A 24,304-nucleotide genomic window follows, 5' to 3' on the forward strand; every position below is an offset into this window, starting at 1 on the left:
GACCTTACCAAGCTCCGCCCACAACCGACCCACATGACCGCAAGTCTCACAAGCAAAGCGCGTTGTTTCTATGTAAACATGACTCGATTAGTGCATCATTTCTACCGGATTTTCACAATATATCAGCTACTACAATGGACAGAGGAACTAACAAGTTCATGTCATCATCTGGGAGGAGGTTACTGGTTTCTCAGTCACAAGCTGGTTGCAAACCTGAGGCCAGCAGGTGTCAGTCAGTTATGGTAGACCTGAAATTTGGTTTGATGACTGAAATATGAGAAGCTACAGACTGATAGGAGGAACCAAAGAGCTCTGTAAAGGTAAAGGCAAATCTTCTGAAGTTGGGATATAATTAATTTAATTTCACATAATTATCGCAGTAGAAGCCATTTGTTTGTTAAAATTTAATGAAATATATTTGTTCTATTTGATGTTTGTTGTGAATGACGTAAACTCACAACGTTTAGAAACTACAGCGGCTGTAATGCGCCACAGCAAAGGTAAACAAAGGTCAAATAACCCGAACAGGTGATCAACTCAAAACCACTCCTACCTTTTTACTTTCTCTCTCTCTTTGTAGTTTAAGCACACCTGTTACCGTGGCAACCGCCTGCTCCCCGCAAGACGAGCAAAGATTATGTTAAAAACATAACATTCAGTCCTTTACAATATCAAGTTTCCAGGCTTGATATTTATTTCTCGATTATTAATCAGCGCTTCCCTGAACACAGCGATGGTTGATTGACTAGCTGTACTTGGTGCTAACGTGGCTAACACGAGTAAAAGCCTTTTCTGCTAAATAAAATGTTTAGTGTATGTCAGATACAGACACATTGCATATTGATCTGTTTAGCTACGTAAGACTGTGTAGCAGACAGGCTTCAAGGTGTAGAAGTTGTATCAGTTCTGCCATTATGCTGTACTTAGCTAACGGGAAGCTAAGTGTGTTTGTGAGATGGCCACGCAGGTGACCTCATAGAATGGGCATCAGCCAATGAAAAGTGGCCCCTCTGGTAAGGTCCATCAATAGCAAATATATACATAAAGTACAAGAGTTTCAGGTAAGATTCCTGATTGGGGGTGCGTCACTCTTAAAGTATGAATACACAGGTTCTGCAAAATTTCATATAAGATGTGATTTAAGCTTCATTTAAGTCTTAATTACAGTCTGAGCAAATTCACATGGCAGAAAGAAGCTTGGTTTCCAGCATACTTACGTTTCATACAAGAGCAATTTCACAACTTGTGCTGCCTACCTCTAACATAGAGTACCTCAAAGTTGTACGTGGGTAAGAATGTCAGTACGTCAACATATTTTTACTCAAGTACAAGTAAAAAGCTGTCGTACAAGGAATCACTCCAGAATATAATATCAGATCTTTTTTTTGTGTGTTGCAGTATGGCCACCGTGTAGCAGAGGGCGCCACTGGTAATCCTTAAGCAGGGGAAGTTGATACAAAAATAAAGATGGGGGAGGGATCCCAGAACAGGAAAGAAACAACAGTCCGGTGTCTTTCTGTCCTACAAATGGTATGTGTAACTACTTCAAAAGGTGTGACTTACTAAAACTACTTTTTTTTTACAAAAACATATTCACATGTTTTATTCATTCATAATTCAGTACCATGATGCTGCCCACACCTGTCTTGTACTAAGATCACCCTTGATATGTGAGTAAATACAAATATAGAGCCTCCTCTGGCATTAAAGGCATCAAGAATAACTCCATAAAATCTTTTTTCGAATAATACACAAAGCATTTAAATATTACATATCAGACAAAACTCCAGTCTTTGAAATAAATTATTTTCCCCCCTTAAAACATCAAGCCTTGTTCTGTAGCCCAAAGACGTTTCCTAGAAAAAATTACCAGTCGGTCTTTCCTGTTTTTATCTCAAGAATTTAGAGGAAACATGATAGTTGTGTCCTATTCCAAACATTGTTTTGTCTTCTCTATGAATTCACTTCATGCAGTCAATTGTTTTTATGTGCAGCTTCACCAAACTTCCCACAAATCTTTCCTTAGCTTTACTGTCAGAAAATCATCTCTCCCAAATTTCCCAACTTCTCCTCGCTCTACATTCTTTTTCGTTTTATTGACTTGCTTTCTTCTTTCTTCTTCACTCCGTTGCCACAATATGTAAAGAATCCTCAGAAGGCAGCAGCGTTTTACTTTCCAGCCCAAGAAGATTTGCCCCCCTATCTTTTCAGCCAGACTTCTTAAGAACCCATACAAAGATCTTTAATTACCAGACCTAATTTCTTCTTAACCAGTAACTTCATATCTTAGTGTTATTAAGCATCGTCTGTTTATATTTAGAAAAACGGGAGAGGAATGATAGCCGTTTGAAATATTACTACAATTTCAAGCAGAGAAGGAAACAGCAGCAGTAGTTAAAAAGATGGTGAAACGAGAAATGCAAAAGAAACGGTAAGAAAAAGGTCGGCCATTATGAGAGCGAATCAATAACCTTTGTTGGATAACGTTCAGCTCCTTCCATTAAAGCCAGAACTGAAGCCCATTGTTTCTAAAAAAGATTTTTTTGTCCTATCAAAGGAATCCAAACATCAAGTATGTGGGTCAACACACTGCTGACAGAGTAAAAAAAAAAAAACAGGGAAGTCAGGAACTGGATATCATGACGGGAAAAAGGAAAATTTGCCTAGAACGTGACTGAGGCAATGATATTAACAGGAAGAAAGAGAGGTAAACCCACAGAGACAACTGGTATCCTGGAAGGTATGATTCAGGTGTTTACTGAGGAATGCAGTAAATACTGCTCCTATGAGTTGTAGCTGGCTTATTCAGAGACTGAATGTCAGAATTAGAAAGTTTTTTAATGCTAGGAGTTCTTGCATAAGCTGGGAATTTTCTTCATTTCTTAAATCGTCCCCTACTTGCATGTTTTATGCAAAACAAGTGGGGGAACACAAGGAGATACTTAAGCAATAAACAGGCTAAGAGATACAGACTCATCTGTAACTGGCGTCACGATCTTCAGAAAGCGGCAGAGTTCAAGACAACTCATTCTTTCATTTAGTTTAATTCACTGTAAAATGGTAATTAGCTCCACAAACAGACAAGGACGCAAACCAAACTTGTCCTTTTCTAGTAAGCCTTTTTATTGAGGAAAGATGTCGCCGATGGACAGCAGCCGTCAATCCCAAGGACTGGCAGCCCTCTGTGCAGTGAACGTGCAGTGAACACTTTATATAAGAAGATTAACGTTCATATACTTCACAAGTAAGTAAGCTTAGGAAGATGCAGGGAGAAGGTACGCGTCTAATCAGTAGCAACCATGGAGAAAATGCCACACCATCATGTAGCATGTACGATGAAAACTGGTTAGTCAAGTTTGAACTTTGAAAACGTCAATTAAGACATTGTGGTATAAATCATGTGGTGTGAATTCAGGCAAAGTCAGAGATTTGAGCCAATCAACAAACACGTCAGAAGTCAGGCGTCTGTTTCTAAGCTAGCTAGTTTCAACTTTTGTGCCCCACCAAGGTGTGCTACTTGTACAGACAAATTAGCTCGACTTAAACAAGTAGAAGCCATGGCTGTTTTGGTGAAAACAACTTGGGAAAACAATCGCGGTCCGTTCAACATTCTCAATGTCACTACTGACGGTTGCCATGGCGCCTCAACATGATTAGGTGACGTAGTTGCAAAGGGTCAATAAGTCATGTATCAGTCACACAGGAAAATCGCAACATCTTTTTGAAATGTTGTAAGATACAAAAATTTATCAGAAGTATATAAAAATGTACTAGTGAACATCCTGCATCTTTGAATCTTTGTACAATTTGACACATTACAAGGGCAAGCAGCAGCTGGGCATTAATGTGAAGAAACAGGATATACCGTTTTCAGTTCTGGAGGTCTTTTAAGATAAAAATCTGAACTCCACTCACTGGAGGACCTCTATCAAAATGGATTTTATTTTGGGGTATCAGAGCAGGTCTGACTAACTATGCATGTCATGCTTTCCAGATTGGTATTTGTAAGATAAAATAATAATAATAATAATAATAATAATAATAATATACATATATATATATTTTTTATTGGTATTAATATTATATAGTCATGCTTGAAAATTGATAAATGTGTGATATAATATGTAGGCTGTATTGATGATTTTTTAAAGTAAATGTTTGCTTTACTTAAGCAAACATTAAAAGGTAAAAACATTTATTTTTACCTTTTAAGAGAAGGTTTTAAGTGTTTTCCAGGCACACAGTGCAAATTTATAGCACAATCAAGTAATAATGTTACCTTCAGTTGTTATAAAAATGTTGTATGTGTCAAATATGACTTAAGAGAAATTTGACTTCCTAATTTGAAGCCTAAAAATGGGGCCTCTGTCTCTTTAAAAACTGCTACTCTTTCTGAAACTCCGCCTTCAGGAAGTCATCACAACATGGCTCCTCTATTGACCCTTTGACAACATTTTTACCAGTGTTTCACTGAGAAGTCGGGCAGAAGGTCGGAAACTGCAGGAAAGAGGAGGCGGGGCTAGGTGCAATCAGGCGTTTTGCACAGCTGAATGGTTGGCATGGGAGATTAGAGGATTTCTCAAACATGCATGAAATAATCAAGGCGACACTCCAGGTATGTTTTTCATGAGGGAATAATATTATAACATGATGTTATGTAAAGCTCAAAACAGTTGATTTTTTAATACTGTCCCTATAAAATGTAAGAGAAAAAAAACATCTGTTTTGTTTCTTTACGAATGTCCATTACATAAAAATTGACATATACCCCATGCCACATCTCAATATTCTGCTGTAAGTGCGAACAGCGCAACTCCTACCTCCCCTTTTCAAATTGTGTAAATATTTTTTATTGATTTTGTTTTTTTCAGTCACTTGTCAGATGCTTACCATCACAGGTGAAAGTCACAGGCTGCTGAGATTCGGGGATTTCAATGGAAACTTTGACAGAGCAGTTATTGTCCGGTCCGCTCTCTCTCTGGGCAATGACGGGGCTGAGGACGAAGCCCGGGTTGGTTCCAATGTCGTCGTGAGGGAACCTGGAACGTAGGCTGCAGGAGGAAAAGAAACAAAAGAGGGTCAACGCATTTTTATTATGTTTTGGTTTTCATGCCCAGTGGGAGAAAAAATAATATAAAATAAAGGGAAACAAAGGCCAGCCAGTTAGCCGTATAAATCAGATGAATTGGATCAGACTACTGGATGAATCATGGGGAAAGTCTGACCGGATATTTTTCTTTGCTAGAAAATGAAAATGCCAAGAAATTTTCTCTTTTGTCCCATTTCACACAAATGGATTCTTTTAAATTGTAAGCTATGCAAATAATTTTTTGTTGACCACCCAGGATGTGGTGACGCTGCCAGACGTTGGCTGGGCGTTGACGGTGTGATCATAGTGAAAGTACATTCCGTCAGCACAGCTTCATCGTCACCCCACCCAAACCAAATACTGTGGTAAGAAAACTCTGTACGGATCCTGGAGATGGACTAAAGTGGAAACATGTCATCAAGCAAGCGCGTGTGCATTTTGTTCACTTACAAAACGTGAAAAGATTTAATTAAACCATGGGTGATTTTGATTACTTTTTTAATTTAAGTGAAATTTACTTCAGGCTATTAGCAGATTGATACCCATTAACATACTGTAGGAGAATCACTAGGAGACTTTCTTCATTTTAAGCCAGGAGCTGCATTATATTTCTAGCATGAAAAACGCATTGTGACATGTCACGACCAGTCTGATACTTGAGACTCCAAATATCTCTAAAAGTGCTTCTACCTGCCTATTGTAATAGATCAAATACCAGATAAACAGTCATATGAATTGATGCACATGGGGGAAACCACCTTAGCACAGCCACAGAAGCTAACAGTCTTCCTTATCTCTGCTCTTGTTTTACAAATGCCAGCAAGTAGAAGTGTGTCTAGGCATTTCATATTCCCAAAGCACATAGACTGTTGTGTATGGTGGAGGATCTGTGATGCTGTGGGCCGGTTTTTCTTCCCAAGGAACTTAGAACGTTGTTAGAGTGAATGGCCTCAAACTTCACGAAATTTAAAATAAATGTCTTTTGAGCTCAGCCAAATAACTGAAAATAGACAATCACTGGGTATTTTGAGAAAGACAATGATTCATTAAACATAACTTTTTTTTTTTTAATCATCAAATTGGTTCAACAGACACCAAAAAACCCCCAACTGTTTTCTATAGCCAACCTAAAGTCTACAGAAAATGTTTGGGTTAGCTGAGAAAAGAGAGCAGGGGAAAGGAGTCAAAGTTTTAGACAATCTGGAGAGATTGTTCCAAACGGTCAACAATGTCCCTCTCTGTTCAAACCTCCTGGAATGTCAAAGACTAAGTGCTGTCCTACTGCCAAAAGAAGGTTGTAAAAAGTGTTAGCAGCAGCAAAGCTAGTGCCAATTGTGGCACGGGTCCTTTGGTCAATAACAATGAGACGTTTTCTGCTTTTTGATTGGATTTTCCCCAATATTTCTACTGCCATTAGATTACTGAAACAAAACATGGATTTATTTCCTGGACTCTTACACGTCTTTCTTTACCACAGGTACCAGTCATTTTCTTGGGTGTGATGTGTTGTACCAATATTGGTCCATCCATCCAAGTCATTAAAGTCAAGAGTTTCAGTCACTTCCATGGCCACAAGTGTACACAACTCAGTACCATGGTATGCTGACTACATCCTGCAAACATCTGGGAAATAATGGGTTGCTCTCAGAAGCTCAGTGAATTCCACTGATACAATAAGACACATCAGCAACTCATTCTGGTTAGAGGACTTTGAGAGGCATCAAGTGCATCAAAAACTCTAAATCTCATGAGACATTAGCGCTCGGACAGAATGTAAAATGCTACACAAAGCGTCAGATGCAGAGGTAAAGCATGTTACTACTGGAGAGATGTGTTCTCTAGAGACAAAGATGGTGCCTGTGTTGCGCAATCCAAAGGAGTTTGGTGCAGAGGGGAAAATGGTGGGGGACTGATGGACTCAGTAGCTGAGTCCATCAGTTCCAGGGAGAGAAACTCTTAGAGCTACCGCATACCAAGACATTTTGGAAAATTACATGCTGCCTACATTGTGGGAAAAGTTTGGGAATGTCCCTTTCAGTTTCAACGTGACAGTGCACAACGTGAGTTAAGAGGGGAAGAGTTTGACTGGCCTGTACAGATTCCTGAACTCAATAGATCACTTTCTGGATAAGCTCAAGCTGAGACCAGCATCAGAGTTTGACCTCATATGACCTCCAGGCAGAATGGTCAAAGATTCCCATAAACACATTCCCAAACCATGAAGAAAGCATTCCAAGCAGACCTGAAAGTAATCCTCTCGGAATAAAGACTACTTTCTTCTTTGTATAATACAATTATTATATAATTGTATTGTATAAACAATACAATAAATGTATCATAGATCATACGATTATTGTATTGTTTATTGTGAAAATCTTCTCATAAAATTTTTTATTATTATGATAAATTTCAGTTATTGATGAAAACACAAAACTGACAGTATTATTGGAACCTTTATTTTTGCTATTATCTCCACTGTTTGGTCCATATTTGCTTAAATAAAAATCAATGAATTTGAAAAATATGACTAAATAAAGATACTGTGTGCCGTTTAGTGATATAACTCAGCTTTTTACGCAAGTTGTGTCCCGACGAAGCCAGTTTCAAATGGGAATGTTTTTCAAGAATATTTCTATTTGTGGCACTGTGAATGCTGTGCCCTGCGGCCATACAATAAGATAAAAAATATATATATATTTTTTCATTCTAATATTTATTGTTATCAGAATAGTGCCTCAATATATCACACTAAAATTCTATGTCAAAATTGCCCACCGCTGCCTAAAAGATGAAAAAGCAGCAAAGAGTGGACCGACTTCTTATAAAACTCTTCGGATAGAGAGTCCAATGTCACTGAAGTTTATATACGTTTGAAGATAGTTTGAGTTGGTAACGGCCCAAAGAGAGGTTTATTGTTCTCCTCCGTAGAAAAAATCCAGCTTACCTTGCCAGGTCTTTACAAAACGCAACAATCTCCAGGTTCTGGGCGTCCTGTACCTCCAGCACAGCATTCTTCACCAAACCATTCCCCTTTCCCTAAACAAGCAAAGGATTCACTAAGATTAGAATTAAAAGAACAACAATTGCTTTAAAAAAATACAGATACAGCTTGAAAGGAAAGCTTGGATGATTGAGGGTTAAAAATCATTAAAATGCTTTATATCGTATATGTCCTTAAGTACATACTTCTTCAAAAGAGCTTAGCAAATGTCAGGATAGCAATAGTGAGTTCAAAGACTGATGAAGGGGAAGTTTTATTAGAAACACCTCAACACTATTAATCCTCCAGAGCCAATCAACAAGTCAGAAGGAGCACAAAAACACAACCATAAATCTTTAGATCTTTTGTGTCTGTGTGACGCTGCCTTGGTTCAACACTGTTTGGGTGTGCAGCTTGAGTTCAATAAGAGGTGTCAAAATAAAAGGCAGGGCTTTCAAAGGTATGGAAAATCATCCAATACATAATTTTGCATATTCATACACAGAGAAATAAATCCTGAGACAACACCCTTTGGAATTACGCTAAGAGATTCCTGGAGGCCGGTCCGCAGCAGAGAAATCGCAACTACAGTGTCTGTCTTTTACTGCCGTCTGATTGTCAGCAGCTGAGGAATGCACTTCCTGAGGCACAGGAAATGAGACGCGCAAAGACTCCGCCCCTTCCTGGGAAGCAAAAGTGCTCAGTCATGGCTTGAAAAATCGGTCAGACCTCATCCCAAATGAGGCAGAAAGAGCAGCACAGGTGGAGAGGGATGAGGGGGGAAAAATGGATGAAACAAGTGTGCAGAATATTGATGATGGATTTATTCTTTGTTAGATGGCAGATCTGGTAGAGAGCTGAACTTAACAACCAGTGGGTGGATTTACTACAGAACTACTTCATTTTGTGAAGTCCCAAACACAACAATGAAGTCTGTGGTTTTAATTAGAGATTTACCAAAAAAATATTAATATCTGTATCGATCCATATATAAAAAACATTCTAGACTGTGTTTCAAAAGAAGAAACGTTTTAAGTCAACTCAAGTCTGTTTTTGTGTATCAGCTGATACTAAACCTCAGGTATCGGTATCGGAAGTGAAAAAAGTGGATCAACACATCACTGGTTTTAATGTGGCAAAATATACACACAAAAAAAACTTTCAGCAACTCTTGTAGTTGTTGTGTTATTAAGAAATCAATGAATGAGAGGCAAGCAGAGGAAAATCAGTAAGGTTTGTTTTAATTCAAGAAAACCACAAAAGATTCTTCAAAAATGATAAGGAAGTGAGAATCTTTCATGGCTGAGATCAGAATAGCCCTGATGCATCACTGTAAAGCATAGAAAGGTCCGTCCATGTTTCACACCGTTTTTCTTTCTTTTTTCTTTATGCCGGACACCGGCAAGTGGGAATTCGGCCGGCGGGTCTGAAGTCATGGGAACAGCTCCTTTAAATTCACATGCTGACTAATCTCTCATCTTCTCTCTGCACGTCCGCTAACGTATCACAACGTTGACTGTAAAACCAGGAACACACTGTGCAACATAACGACCACAGTCTGTTCTAAGTAATTAAGTGAGTTGAGCCAAATAAGCATTTTTACACATAATTAGGCAATTTTTGCGTCCACTAATTCAGTTTTTTTCATATCTGATGGCATTCTTGTCCAGGTTCTGCGTGTGACTTTGTATGTGAGCATCCTCTCTGAACATGTGTGGCAATGTGAGTTCAAATAGGGACGAGTATTAGACTCATAAAGTAGATACCTTAAAAGCCATCCTTACATGTGACACTCCCATCCAAGATGAGGAAATGTAATTTTGTTTTTCTAACTTCCTGTTTTGTTTTCTCCAATCAAGTAAAAGGCTAAAGTTTAAGTTCTCTCTCCTTTACAACAAATTAATCAAGCTTGTAGTTCTAGTCCTACCGGTGTAATCTGCAAGTCTTTTAAAGAATAAAATGGAACATGAAAAACAGCAAATGTCATGTCAAAACCCAAATGTTTCATGAAGGAAACATGGCTTCAACCTAGAACACGCTGGTGAATGCCTTCAAGACAAAAAAGAAGGTAAAAATTGTTTAAAAAATTAAAAATTTTGACTAATTGAGTAATTTGTAATAAAACTGATCACTTTCGGGTTTTCTGATCCTCTTGCGGTCCAAATTCTACTCTAAAGTGACAGATAACCAATTAAAAACCCATAACTTCTTGTTTACCAAGTGACACAAATGTTCCTGGTTTTTTTTTTCTTGGGAAACTCAACCTTTTAGATGACAGAAGAAAACTACTATGCAAATCCCAAGCCAAATTGAAATGAAGAAATATCACTGCTGTAGTCAACAAAATAACAGTTCCCCAATTGCAAAATAAAAAATTCTTTTTCTAAAATTGTTTTAAAAAGACAAATACATAGTGAGCTTGAGTAACACACATTACACTGTCTAAGACGACGTAAAATAAAGTTAATAGCTCTTGCTAATTCCACATTTAGTAGTGAAAAACTAAGGGCTCAAACAAAAAAAAAAACATTTTCACTGGACATTGAATTAAACTGCAGCTACGTACTTAAGAGTTGGATTTAAAAAAGAAAGAACAAAACAAGGTTTTGCAGAAAGAGTTGAAAGGAGTTTCACTGTAATTGTCTGGGTGTGATATATTATCATTTTATCCTGTTACACATTTACTGCCAGCAATAGCAAGCATACTGCAAAGTGTCTTGTGAAAAACAGCCTTTTTTCCCTCCAATCAGTCTCATCGGGTTTCGAGTTCACTACGGGTGGAACTGAGAGAAGTCGACACCCTGAAAACAAAAACACCCTCCACTGCTGAGGTATTAAAGGCCGTCTGGATAAACCTCAACATCACCGCGACATAGAGGCAGTTGATCATGTTGGCAAAATACTTTGGCAGCGTTCAAAACGGGCTATTTTCCAAGCAAAGCAACACTAAGAAGAAATCGGCTACAGCAAACTGTAAAGTTTATATGAAGGGGGAAGCAAGTAGCCTTAAAGCAGAACTACTACTACTTTCAAAACAGAAGTATCTGATAGCTAATGAAGTCACGTTTCCTGTGATGAACTGAAATCTAGACTCAGTGAACAAACAATTGATCAAACACTGTTAAATGAATCTTTCTTGTTTTCATCATGCGCTCTATTAAAGATTATATTTGCTTTGCTCAGCTGCAACTCACTTCTGCTTCCTTCAGAGAAAGGTCAAAGTTTAGGAAGCGGCCTGCCATTTGTCAGGTGAGTCACAACGGACAGGAATCAATGCAACATCCTCTATTGCAGACTATCCCACCAGAGGAACTTTAAAGTGAGAATCGCTTAAGGTGTAGGTTTTCACATTTGTGCAGAGAGCGCAATTAACCTGTGCAGAATAGAAAAACGCGGCATAGTCTGAAATGCGGAGGCGTCGTTAAAAGGTTTGTGGAGGTCTGGAAGTGTGCGGGGGAAGAAAAGATCTGTTCGTTATGTAAAAAGAAAAAAGAAAAGAGAAAAAAAATGTACAGTGCATGCTGACATCCTGCAGGTTTTACTTTCTCACTCAAGAACTTGAGCAACAGCACAGATAAGTTGGGCCGTCTCATAAAAATCAGTCTGCATGTAGAGGGAAAGGGGAAAGGTGGAGGAGGGTTAGATATCGCTTCAATAACAGCTGGTTATTACCAAAACGATGTCATTACAAACTAGAAGATGATGTTGATATATTCAGCTGTAATGTATTGATTCAAAAGTACATCCATCCAAATTAAGAGACGCAACACTCTGGTGCTGACGGTGAGTAATGTGAACGGGTCCCATCTTAACCTAGACATGGTAGAGTGCAGTAAGGGATGTCAGAAAGAGGAAGGTTTGAAGAGGCGCCAGTCAGGGGTTGACTGACTGACAAGAAGTCTGTCACCCACTGAGGCATGACACCTCATCTAAATATAAAGGTGTATTTGTTTGGGTGCTGATTATCATCGACTCAAGCTCTACCTACAAATGAAAGAGTGAAACGGATGGGGTAGGTGGGTGGAAGGTACGCAGCAGCTAGATGGAAAGAAACAGCCACACAGTTTGAAGTCAAGTAGAGTCAAAGTGAGACAAGGGCGGGGTATCAGAAATACATGCTATTGTTTCCGGACTGTACGTTGTGCCGGAGTGAAAGTCGCACTTATCACTGTCTGGATGAAAGGTTCCAGACAGTGATAGGCTGTTTTCAGTCACTAGGAAGTCTGCTGGCAGTTTCTGATGCACCGATGTCTGTGCTCTTGATCAGGAACAACTCCGCTCCAATTGAGTTCTGATAATCTGTGCAACCTTGTCAGATTTTCCCCATGTTAGCCGGTGAAGTGCACAGCAGAGTGGAGAAGCCTACAGTAAAGGGCTCGGCATAGTTGAGCTGAACTGCCGAAATCGGTTGTCGTTGTAGTAGTCAAAATCGCATCATTTTGTTCTCAGCCTCATATTGTCTGCCCATTTTTGTAAATTTGCACTTAAGCAAAGACAAAATAAATAAATAACCAGATACTAAAAGCTGATTATAGTTATGTTAGTACAAAAACATGTAAATAATAAGTGGAAACACCTCAGCTAAATAAAAGGTGTATTATTAACAATTCAACATTGGTGTATAGTCTACATTATTGCTTAGTCCGTTTAAAGAAAAAATACAACTGCATTTAAAAAGAATCTTGTTACATTATGTTATCAACAGTGAGGCAATAATTAGTCATAAATAATAATTTAAAAAACTACATATTATGTATTATGACAGCATTCAGACCACTCATTTGGTTTTTTCTCTTATTCCTTCAAGCTACTGCCTTTCTAGACAAAAAGTACTAGAAAAAAATGTAGACCATGTTGCTATTGTTATTCCAACTGTTTCACCAGTGAGAGTCTTTAACCCATCTTTGATATCACTCTTACTAGTGTTTAAACACTTGTAATAAATAAAAACAATGATAAGCCTGGTGGGAGTGCAAGTAAAGCCTGGTGGCCCACCAGCCTTATCATACACTGGGAGAAGCCCTGGAGTAACAACATTTAATTTGACTTTGGAATCAATAGAGTATTTTTTTTTTATTTGAATTGAATTTGCAGAAGATCATCAAGTCAGTATCGCTCAAAATGTTGCTATTTTTAATCTTTTCAGAGATCTGGCATCTCAGGAGAGTTGGGTTAAAATAGTAACACATTAAGGGTGATAGTTGGGCTATTCCACCACAGAGGACCTGCACAGACCTGTTCCTGTTTGCAACAAGCAGACAGCGGGCAGCAGCAGAAGGAACAGGGGGAGCAAGCAAACACACAACACCACCATCATGACCTCCCAATATAAAGACGGCAGGCATGACAGACAGACGGAGACAAGAAAAAGTGAGCGTGGCGATGAAAAGGCTCAAACTGCGAAACATTAGCAGTTTCAGTAACAAACACATGCGAATCTAGACATAACATATGGGCAAGAGTAAACAAGCACGGTTTCATCATTTCAAGAATAAAGACATTCCTCAGCCCTGGAATCCTCTCCGGGGTGTGCACCCTGGACGAGTTGCCTTTGATAAAGAGAAAAACTAAATCTCCAGAGTCCTCAATGGAAGTATGAGTGAGACATTATCAATAGCGTTCTTACTTTCAACAGTTATGTTGTTTTGTTTGTTGGAGGTATAAAAAAGAAACAAAAAACCAAAAGTATTCTGGAAAGAATATATAAAATGTAGTGTCGGGGGAGTTAATTCTCATTGTTGTGTGAGGAAGTGCAACAGAGAAAAATTCTTTGGTCAGGACAAATCTAAAACAATCAGCAGGAAGTGGGCAAAATGACCCAACGAAAACACCCTCACAAAACAAAATCGCTTGAAAAGACTAAAAATCAAGAGCAATGACAAACTATATTTTCATAAAAGTCGAAGTATTTTAGTATTTAGTGATCTGTGAGAGCTAATTGTCTCACAGAACAGCTAATACAGTTGAAGGGTTAGACATTAAAAGCACAAAGTTTCGACAGGGTGACTGGTTTCAGCTTGACTCAGCACAGATAGCGGCCATACTGACAGATGGCAGACCTCTACTATGACTCTTGCCTAAAGCAAGAGCAGAGATCTGCCTTATTATTTGCAGCAAAATCTTACAACAGATCATAGAAGTACCTGCCTCTCTTAAAACACAAGATTTTGGGGAGGTAAACAAAATAATAAATGGTCATCTTGTGTAATTTATATATTAATTCAGCTGCTTTAACAAAAATATATTCTAGTTTATATAACAGCAGTAGTGTCCAAATCCAGGGCTGATCTGTATCAAATGCATGGTTCAATACAAGGCCCGTGTAGAAACAACATGTAAGACATACAGAAACAAAAAGCCCCGGAGGGCTGAAGCGTTGGTTTGGATTTTGTGGAAGTGAAATTCTGTGAGGTCATCATTGGCAATGATGAACTTCCTTACAGTAAACGAACAGCACATCACTTAGTGATAGATGTTGAAGATGACAAAAAAAAATGCGCACAATGGTGCTAGTAATTTAATTTAGTTGAGTTTAGCAAAAACCACATCCACATAGTAATGTCATCTGGTTTAAACAGTCTACATAAAAATCGAAAGCTTTTGCCGCAATTGCAGTGACATTACAAAAAGAAAAAGAAAAAAAGGGATGTTTCCCCAAAACTGGCAGGCTGGAAGAATGACCAAAAATAAATCACTGAAGAATCTGCAGGAATTTCTAGCAAGTAGTCAAAGTGCTCTACAAACAAATGTATGCTCTTGTATTAAATGTGTGGAATAAGAAGTATGGTTGGAAGAGATTTGTCACCTGCTCTTCTTCAACCAGCAGAGATCTGCCTAAAATTTCCCAAGACTGTGTGGGATAGTGTGTTATAGTATGAAGAAATCAAAGCTAAACCTTTGGGAAACTTCTACACAAGTAAATCTGGAATATGAACCACTTTGAGCATCAATAAGATACCAACATAAGCAAGCTAAGTAAAACATAGGGGTGTCAGCATCATGCTCTTACTTTAGACTCACCTGGGGATTTTGTTGAGATGATTGTAATAGAACGGAAAAAAAAAGAAAACTGTTTTTTAGCTGAACAAGGCAGTGAAGGAGAAATGTCCAGAGAATCTCATAGAGTTAGAGAATTTGGCAAGATGGTGTGGTGAAATATGATTAGGTCAAGGTGTGGTGTGCTGATAAACTGCTACCATAGAAGACAATTAAATCAATAAAAACCTGAGAAGTCCACATAGAGTTTGTCATATTTGATCATATTTCACAAAACATAAGTCTGGCATTTTAGCATGGGTGTACGCTCTTGCAACATCAGCAATTACAACAGCAGGTGCTGGAGCACTTGCATGTAGGCCTCCCACAATGACAGATTTTGCTGGACAATAAATTGTCTCAGTTATTACTGTGATAAACAATAATATTGAGACCATTTTCAAGTAATATATTGATAAAGTAATATATTGATAAAGCATAGTAATGTCATTACTGTCATTGCTCTCTTATGACTAAACTTTAATTTTATGAAGAACACTTAACTCTGGAACTGGAAGACCAGGGTTTCCCCCACAAAAACTGCTAAACCTGGTGTTAGGCCCGCCGTGCATCCAGTAAATAGATTCAATATTTTAAACAAACTTTTGAAAATGCAGTAAAGTTTGAATATTTTTATTAATCCGTCTTTACCACCACTGTTACTGATTCTATAAAAAAAAGTACATTTAAAATAAACAAACAACTGTAAGTCTGATAGGGGGGGGCAAGTAAAGACTGGTGGCCTGCCAGGCTTATGCTACACTGAGGGAAATATACAAAAGAAAACACAAACAAAAATTATAAACAAAAAGAAAATAAAAACCAGAAAATCTGAATGGAAATCATTGAGCTCATTTTAATTTATCATGCAATTAATTGTGACGGGGTTACTAGTGCATGAAGTAAGTGACCTAATTAAGTACAATCTTGTTTCTCTAATTCTTCCCTGATTAATATACAACATGAGCAGAGCACCAACACTCCAGAACTGTGTTGAACATAACAGGTTAAAGGGTTATGTGTCTGTCAAAATTACAAATACCTAAAGTTAATTGCCTCTAAATTAGCCTTTTGTGCCCTTACCTGACTACTTGCTTTCTGCTGGGAAGACGTTCCAGGGATATTGAGCGAGTGACTCCTAGCAACAGGTGCCCCTGTTGAAGCTCTCCTGTGCTGTGCGCGGACCGACTGTGAAACTTTCCCCTCCAAACTGGGGCTGCCTCTGCCACCGGAATTGTTCCCTTCTGTTTCGAGCACGGCATCCCAAGGGTCCCCGGCGAAAACTCCCGGTACAACCTGAGCGTCGCTTTCCGACGCCACGGAAACTTGCTCGTTCTCAGCTTTACTTTTCGTGAGTGGGTCCAGATCCAGCCACTCAAAGGGGGCAACGTGAGAAGACTCTGTGACTGCTGCCTGTTGAGGCAGTGGGTTAGGTGCCAGGGAGGCCACGCCGACATGCGAACAGTCCACATCAATGCCGGTGGATCTGCCGTTCTTCAAGTATTCCGAGGTGCTTGCAATCTTGTCGAACAGTTTTGCCATTTCCGGGTCCACGGTTGGTTTTGGGAAGACCATGGCTGCAGGACCCTGGATGGGAGGCAACGCCATGAAGGATGGCTGCTGAGGCGGAAGGGCCATGAAGGACGACATGGGTGGAGTGAAGCCATTTTGAAATGTGCCTGGTTTAGGAAAGGGAGCCGAGGGGAAGAGCGGACTGGGTTGATGGGTTGGAGTGCTCATACTAGAGTTAGACTGGCTGGGCAGAACTGATGTCCACTGACTGCTCTGGAAAGGAGAGGAGCTACAGGGATTCCCACCAGGGTAAGAGGCACTGAGGTTGAAGCCCAGCAGCGCAGAGGGGTGAGACGTTTTGCTGTTTACACCAAAGTTGTCATCCAGTAGGAGCTTTTCAAGTTCCGCGTTAGTCAGCTTGTCCACATCGATATCCCTGAACTTGTCCCCCTCTGCTTGCTTCTTGGTTTCTGGGAAGTCGATGAGGTCCTTGTCAGGTACATTCGCAGAAGAAAAAGGCTGAGGAGCAGCAGTAGTCGTGGAGAACTTTGAAGGTTTGGAGGAAGATGAAGGAGTTAAAACTGAAACCGTATGTCTCTTATCCCGTTTCAGTTTAGCCATTGCCTCTTCTTCCATGCGGAGGGCTTCCTCCTTACCCACAACCCCCTTTGGCTTGGGGACATCCATCTTGAACCCATTAGCATTATGTGTCTGGGCCATTCTGTCAAGTAGAGGGAGCCATGAGTATGACGGCTTTCAAGTCAGTGTGGCCCTAAGGGTTGCCGTGCGGAGATTTAAACACCTAAAAAAAAAGAAGAAATAAATGACACTTTTAAAAAAATGGCAAAACTTATTCAAAACAAGATAAAGAAAATAGAAGATCTAATAACCAGCCACGCCAAACTCCTACCCAGATATGCAGCAGTCAGAATTTTGTAGTAGATAAGCAACCATTACCATTTGGAAAACTAATTTTACAGATCGGGATTTTACTCTGCAAATTATACAGTCCCTCCAGTTTTTGCAGAAACTTGCATAAAATCAACAAATCTTGCCCTATTTTCACACTAATGCTTCATTGTGAGTTTATTAAACATTTTCCACAAAAATGGCCAAAAACATTGGGTTTAAGCAAGTGCTCCCGCCTACAGTGTGTCAGTATTTCTTGCTCAAGCTTTGACCTGACAGAAGAGTCCTGAAAGAAAAAAACTCCACTACATCTACAAGATCAAATAGTGCTGCCATGACAAAATTTAAGACTTGTGATTAATGCCTTAATGAATTTAAAGCCAACTTCCATTTTTTCAATAAATTAGACATTTTAAGGCCTTAGCTTTTAGATATATGAATTTAAGACTAATTAAGAATGTGTGAACACCCTGTATTAAACAGTTATTTAAACAGTGCACCGTTTTAGACATCACTGATTTAAAAAAAATAATAATTTTAAGTCTGCTTCCCTCAACAACAACATCAACACCAAAGAGTGTTGTTAGTACAACCTATGTTCTTACAGAATTTCTAATCGTCCAGGACTGGTCAATCAAGTCCTACATGCATCTCAAGGTTCTTTCATAAGATACTTTTGTTGCATAATCGACACTTATTCTTTGGCTCAACTTGAAAGTCCTGACATGAAATGGGGCCTTAAAGTCAAGCCACCAAAGTCAGTATAAGTCAAGAAAAACAAACAAGTGTGGCTATCGATACGACTCAAAAAGGAAACCACATCAGTGCCAGAGCCACCAGATTATTCTCATGAGTTTGTCTGATCAGAGATAAACATTGTTCAGCAGAATCTGATATAATTATAATAAAAAAAACATGTCGAGGATGGGCACAAAAAACACTACATGCATGTGAACAACCTTCGGGAGGATCGCAACACACAGATATCAAGGAAATCTAATACACAGATCTTTATTCATTCTGTTCCAAGTGAATTCTGTGCTGCAAGTCCTTAATTCCATAATCCCAGCTGCATGCACTGAAAGCTCACATCCTGGCTGTTCAACTATTGTGCAAAGGCGCTAATTGACCTGTAATGAAAGAAGATGTTCTTGGTTGCATTTTTATTGCGGAACAATGACCTAAAATGAGCTTCTAAGCAATCATAAGCTTTTATAAATCATCAATGCTTTGTTGCTCCAAGCGCATTTTAATTGCATATTGACTGACTGCAAATTGCCACATATTGCTCTGCCAGCCTGCTTATAAAATCCAGGGCATCATGTGGGTCAGACCTCTCAAATCAGTATACCGTGTATTCATATAGGAAGGTACGTCAAGATAAACACGTCTTTTTTCGGGTTTACTATTACACCACAAGGTGCATATTAAACCTGGGAGCGCCTGTATACTACAAATGACTAAACAAAACAATAAGCCTGTTAATCAGGAACTCATTACAGTTAATTCACAAATCTGCAAGTTTATTTTCATTACTACTAAAGTGCTCATATTTTTGCCATTATTTAGCAAGGCCTTCTTTCGTAAATTGTAGGAAAGTGCTCTGTTTCGTGCTACAAAAGAAGGCTGACATATTTACAACCCTAGCGATAACAATCCAAACATAACTTTTTTCATATGGCATGGTGGTGCTGGATGACACAGCAGCGTCCTCAAAGCAACCATTCATCGAACGATTGCGGCGCAGGGGTTGAGCAAGTTCTTCCTCTCCCCAGGCATCGCGGGCCTCTCCAGAGCCTCCCCTCCCGTTGTGGTGGAGAAGGCCGACTGTGCCGGCCGGGACTCGGGGCTCGCCCAACGCTATTGTGCAGCTGAGGAATTTGGCATGTTGAAAAGCTCAACCTCCTCTCACTCTCCCTCCCTCAACCGTAGCCTTCTTTCTCCTTCTGTTAGCATTACGTTAAGAGTCACGGCCCAGGCTTGTCTTATCAGCTGTGTGAACCCCAGCAGGTTGTGGCAATGTTGCTGCATCTATTAGGTCTGATCCAGAGTTTTACAGCAACACAACTCAGGAAAATCAATACAGATTGTCATTTTTGGACCATGTTCTCATTAATAGTTTCAATTTTCTGTGGATTCCTTGTATCCTGACATGTAAGCCGTGTGCCACTATTTTTATACAATAAAAAAAGCATATTCTAGCAAAACAGATACCTTACGTAAAATGTAAACAACAAGTGAAATTTCGCCTGTGACTAAACTTCATAAACATTAGTTGACTGTGGTTAGTTCTGCATTGTAGGGTCACTGCATCACTTGTTATTATACCAGTTTTTACCATTTTTAGGACAGAAATTCAAATGTGCCGAAAACCCTCGAACCATGAAGCCCTCCAGCAAAACTTCCCGAATAAGACTTGAAGCTAATTCGTTACAAAATAAGAGAGACGGTATTACTTACAGAAAGTGTCAGTGGTATTTTTTAATCTTATTTGGCCAAATTCTTTTGTTGCTATTTACAGAGTATGTTCTCTGTAAAAAGCGCAAAGACTAATACTAAAAATCTCAAAGTAGGCATTTCTCAGAATACAACAATGATTTATTACGTCAGCAATATTCTTAAATGGCATACTTTGGCTATATTTTGTAAGTGAAATGGAAGTGAGCTGAGCTGAGTTTCAGTGCAGTTGGCGGTGAACCGATAAATCGCATCTGATTTCCTTAGTACTGGGAGATAAACGTTCGCCCGATGCTTACATGTGAAACCGATCTTATCCACCAAGCTTATCTTGCCCCACAAAGCTCTGAACGTCAACCAGTGTCCTCTTTTGTTCTGCCATGATAGAGGGCTGACTGACAGACCCGCCCACCAGGTCACATCTGCACATGTGCGGTTTACAAAAATCCCCCAAATTGTTGCCACCTTCTCCAATTTGTTGCTATATTTACAAACTTTAAAAAAAAAAAAAAGGAGGGGAAAAAAACAACAAAAAAAACCCTCAATTTTGGCAGGTCAAACTTTTTAAGAAATTGGTGATCAGCCAGAAAGCTGCAATCGGCGCACTCCTATTCTACAACAGGGCTACACAATATATTGCAAATATATCGTCATTGCAATATCACAATGTATAAGACCAATCAGACCCCCGTCACAACAACAAATTTTGCTGGACGATAAATTGTCCCAGAAGTTATTGGGATAAAAAGATAATATTGTCCTTTTGAGATCATTTTCAAGTAATACAATAGCAAAGGCATAATAATGCGAGCACACTCTCTCAAAGATCAATAAACTTTCACTTCTGACGAACTTTTTAACATTGGAACTGGGAGACATTTTATACATCCAAAAATATTTCTCTGTAAAGAAAACTGCACTTAAAAAAATAAAAGGTTAGTTGAGACCAAAGCACTGATTTATGATTGTCAAAAGAAATCATAAATCATTAATCATTAATTTAGATCATTAATTTAGTTTCATTGATTTATTGCTTACTGCAACAGGCTTACTACCAATATCGCAATGACTCTGCTGAATACAGTTATTGTTGGCTAATACAGTATATTTCAAGTGTTAATAATAAGGTTTTTTTTTACATGCTACTGCTCAAAGCAGACAGAAATGACATTGCCAAAAATGCAAAAAGGTCACAAAGTGACAGAAGCACACATCAGAACGAGATGAAAGAATAAAAATATTTTCGCCGCTATATTTACTAATATTATATATAATATAATGCCCACGCATTATATTAATGCGTGGGCATTAAGTCATGCAAGGTTTACTAATTTTGTGTGGCCCTATTGAATACAACTTGAGCAAGCTCTTGACTTTGAGGCGCCTTTTTCAGGAGTCTTTCTGAAAGGACGGAAATCGTAACATTTTAACACCACAGCGCATCCTGAAAACAGTTACCAGCACCGCCGGGACACTGTGTTAATAAAATGTTTTTCTAGTATTTTTAAAGCCATTCAAAAGCTCTGGGTAATCTTTTAAAAAGTCTTGTTTAATGAAACAATAAATGCAGTGTTTACTCTCGACAGGACATCCTCCCGGAAAGCTACAAAAGTTTGTTCAGTGTGTTATATTAATGCGTGGACATTGAGTCATGCGACACCGTTTTATTTTTAACAATTGTTAAAAAATAAAACAGAAAGTACATTTAAAACCGCAAACCTGCTGTTGTTTTTACAGTTATGAGTCAACAGGGTTTAAATGGAGCATGGTGACGTATACATTTGTACTCTCACCTTCAATTTAGACCTAAATGTGACTGTGATATTTTGTTTCCTGAGGCTGTGAGGGAAAGAAAATTGCAGAGGTTAGCACTGTACGGTGCAGCTGATCAAAGTACAGCCTCTTTAAGATTTTTAAAGAAGAAAATATGTAACCAAAGTCATGCGACATTTAATGACACAATCTAATGTTTGAGACCATAAACGGTAGCAAAATATTACAAACTCTATTCTTGCCATTTTCTTTTCATAATAAGAGCATAAATAAACAAAAATGTTCCTTGTGCCAACCACCTTACTTAAGTTTGTATTACAGCTGCGTTTAAAGGGAACGCGTGACGTATTATGGAGAAAAATAATAGATACAATCAGTTTAAGTTACATTTATCATCAAATATAGTTGCAGAATACAAACTCAAAGCACACTCTTAGGTCAGTAGCTTCGCTGCTCTGTCACTTAACACAAATTATGGTTTTATATTGGCATTATGTCACCTTTGTTTGGTGTTTCTGCCCGGCTGACTTCTTTCAAATCAGAGCTAGGTCGCTGTTAGCATGACGCAACTTCAACAATTGCCAAAAGCCGAACTTAGTAACCTAGCTCAGATAGCCACTTTTCGCTACTTTTGGTGGCCGCTTTAGTGAAACTCCCAACTTTAGACCTTGTGAGGCTAACTTAGCTGCTAAACCAGCTGGAGCAGTAGCACCGAACCCCATGTTTACACAAACCCCACTGACTTCACCCAAACAAACGCTACTCTAGCCACTCTTCCCAGCTCTAAGTGACAACGGTTTAATAATTTAAAAGTACTCAAGACAACTGCCAGCTTGTTCTCGCCAACTAACCACAACAGGGAACAAATGCAGGCTGTCCTCAAACGGGAAGCGAGCGCATACGACGACGGTACGACCGCTAACATAAACGCATCTACAAAGTTGAACTTTTCGTAAAAGACGCGCTGTGTGAAAAGGTTTGTTTCTCACCTTTCAGTGGTCCAGTGTTTGGAGCCATTTTTCCTGCAGCCTGCATTTTTCCATCCACTTGCACAAAGGAGACGTCAGTTCCTGTTGAGTTGGTCGGCGGAGTCGACCGACTTTTGGATGGAAGTGTGGAGAGCGGCGTCTCTGCTCTATCAAATTACACGGAGAAACAGCGCCACTCCATGGACAAACGTAGGCAGTGCATCGGTTGGCAATAGTACGTCTGTTGAAGAAAACAGTCTTCATTAGATGAATAGTAAGTTACTTTGCTTTTAATAACTTATAAAAAGGTACTTCTGCACTCTACTGCGCCCTACGTCTTACTTTTACTGTTGAAGAATGTTACTCTAATTTGAATACAATTTTTGGCAACTCTACCCACCTCTAGCTCCTTTGCTGAATGAAGAATAAGCATGTTTTAACCAAACATACACCAGACAGACACTTACCTTCAGTTGGTGTTACAGTGAGACTTCTTATTTGAACACAAGCTCAAGTTGTGATGGAAACCCTGATTGCTTCCTCTTGACAGTACTTCATAGATTCTCTATGGAGTTTAGGCCAGGCCCGTTTGCTGGTTGATAAACCACCATAACACTGTGGTAACTGAAGCAGTTTTTTTAACCTCTAGCAGTTAGTACAGGTGGCATGTCCTGCTAGAAAAGTAAATCAGCATCTCTATAAAGTTTGTCAGCAGAAGGAAACAAGAAGTGCTCAAGAATTTTGCTGGTGGACGTCTACGTTGACTGGGACCTTCAGTAAACCCAGCGGACCAAAACCAGCAGGTGGACTGGAACCTCAGGTCATCACTGACTAAGCTTCATACTGGATGTCCCCCCTGCCCGTCTTGTTACCATGGGAACCAGAGCATTCAGCCGCTCTAGAACCCACTCCCACCTGGATCTCCGTAACAGACTCACTGCCACATTTCAAATCCAAACTCAAAACTTGCACCTTCTGACCACAACTGCAACTGTCTTATTTACATTCTGTGTTTGTATTTATGTTTATTGAGTCTTGTCATATTGCATCTGTTTTTATGTTTGATGACGCAAGGTGGCCCTGAGTGCCAAGAAATGTGCCTATAAATAACACGTATTGTTACTATTATTATTTCAGTCGACTTCTTGTGAAGCTTGACAATCCTCTCCAGTCTGCGGTAATCTTTGTTGCTGACACACCTCTTCCTACCTCATGTTTTCCTTCCACTCAACTTTCAATAAGCATACTTAGATACAGCACTCTGTTAACAACCAGCTTCTTTTGCAATTTCTTTTTGTGGTTTAACCATAAAGAGTGTCAGTGACGGCTTTCTGAACATTTGTACAGTTAGTTCTCATGATTGAACACCCTTCTCACCCAGATTGAGAGACCATTTAGAGGTGAAACAGTTAATTGGGTGTGACACCAGGAATTTTCAATATTTAACGTTTTCTCATTATTATATTTTTTTTGAGACGCTGAGTTTTTAATTTTTATTACCTGTAAACCATAGTGATAATTTAAAAAAAACCTTGACATATTCCAGCCTTCGTGTTATGAATTTATCTGAGTTTAACTTTC

General features: G+C 39.1%; 1 protein-coding gene across 2 annotated transcripts in view; it reads right to left on the bottom strand.

Annotated features, from left to right (window-relative positions):
- The window catches only part of pik3c2a (phosphatidylinositol-4-phosphate 3-kinase, catalytic subunit type 2 alpha), a 48,720-nt gene extending 25,834 nt beyond the window's left edge, over nucleotides 1-22,886 (bottom strand). Inside the window, exons 1-4 of one of the 2 annotated variants that reach the window (XM_028038079.1) lie at nucleotides 22,745-22,886; nucleotides 16,188-17,418; nucleotides 8,034-8,125; nucleotides 4,891-5,051 (exon numbers count right to left, since the gene is read on the bottom strand). In XM_028038079.1, coding sequence (XP_027893880.1) covers nucleotides 4,891-5,051; nucleotides 8,034-8,125; nucleotides 16,188-17,336 — 1,402 coding nt within the window. In that variant the 5' untranslated portion in view covers nucleotides 17,337-17,418; nucleotides 22,745-22,886. Of the gene's footprint in view, nucleotides 1-4,890; nucleotides 5,052-8,033; nucleotides 8,126-16,187; nucleotides 17,419-22,744 lie in introns of those variants that run through there. The other variant, XM_028038087.1, reaches the window with a different exon arrangement.
- Nucleotides 22,887-24,304: the final 1,418 nt, after the last annotated feature.

This window comes from Xiphophorus couchianus, chromosome 2 (assembly GCF_001444195.1).
Source record: "Xiphophorus couchianus chromosome 2, X_couchianus-1.0, whole genome shotgun sequence".
Taxonomy (NCBI): domain Eukaryota; kingdom Metazoa; phylum Chordata; class Actinopteri; order Cyprinodontiformes; family Poeciliidae; genus Xiphophorus; species Xiphophorus couchianus.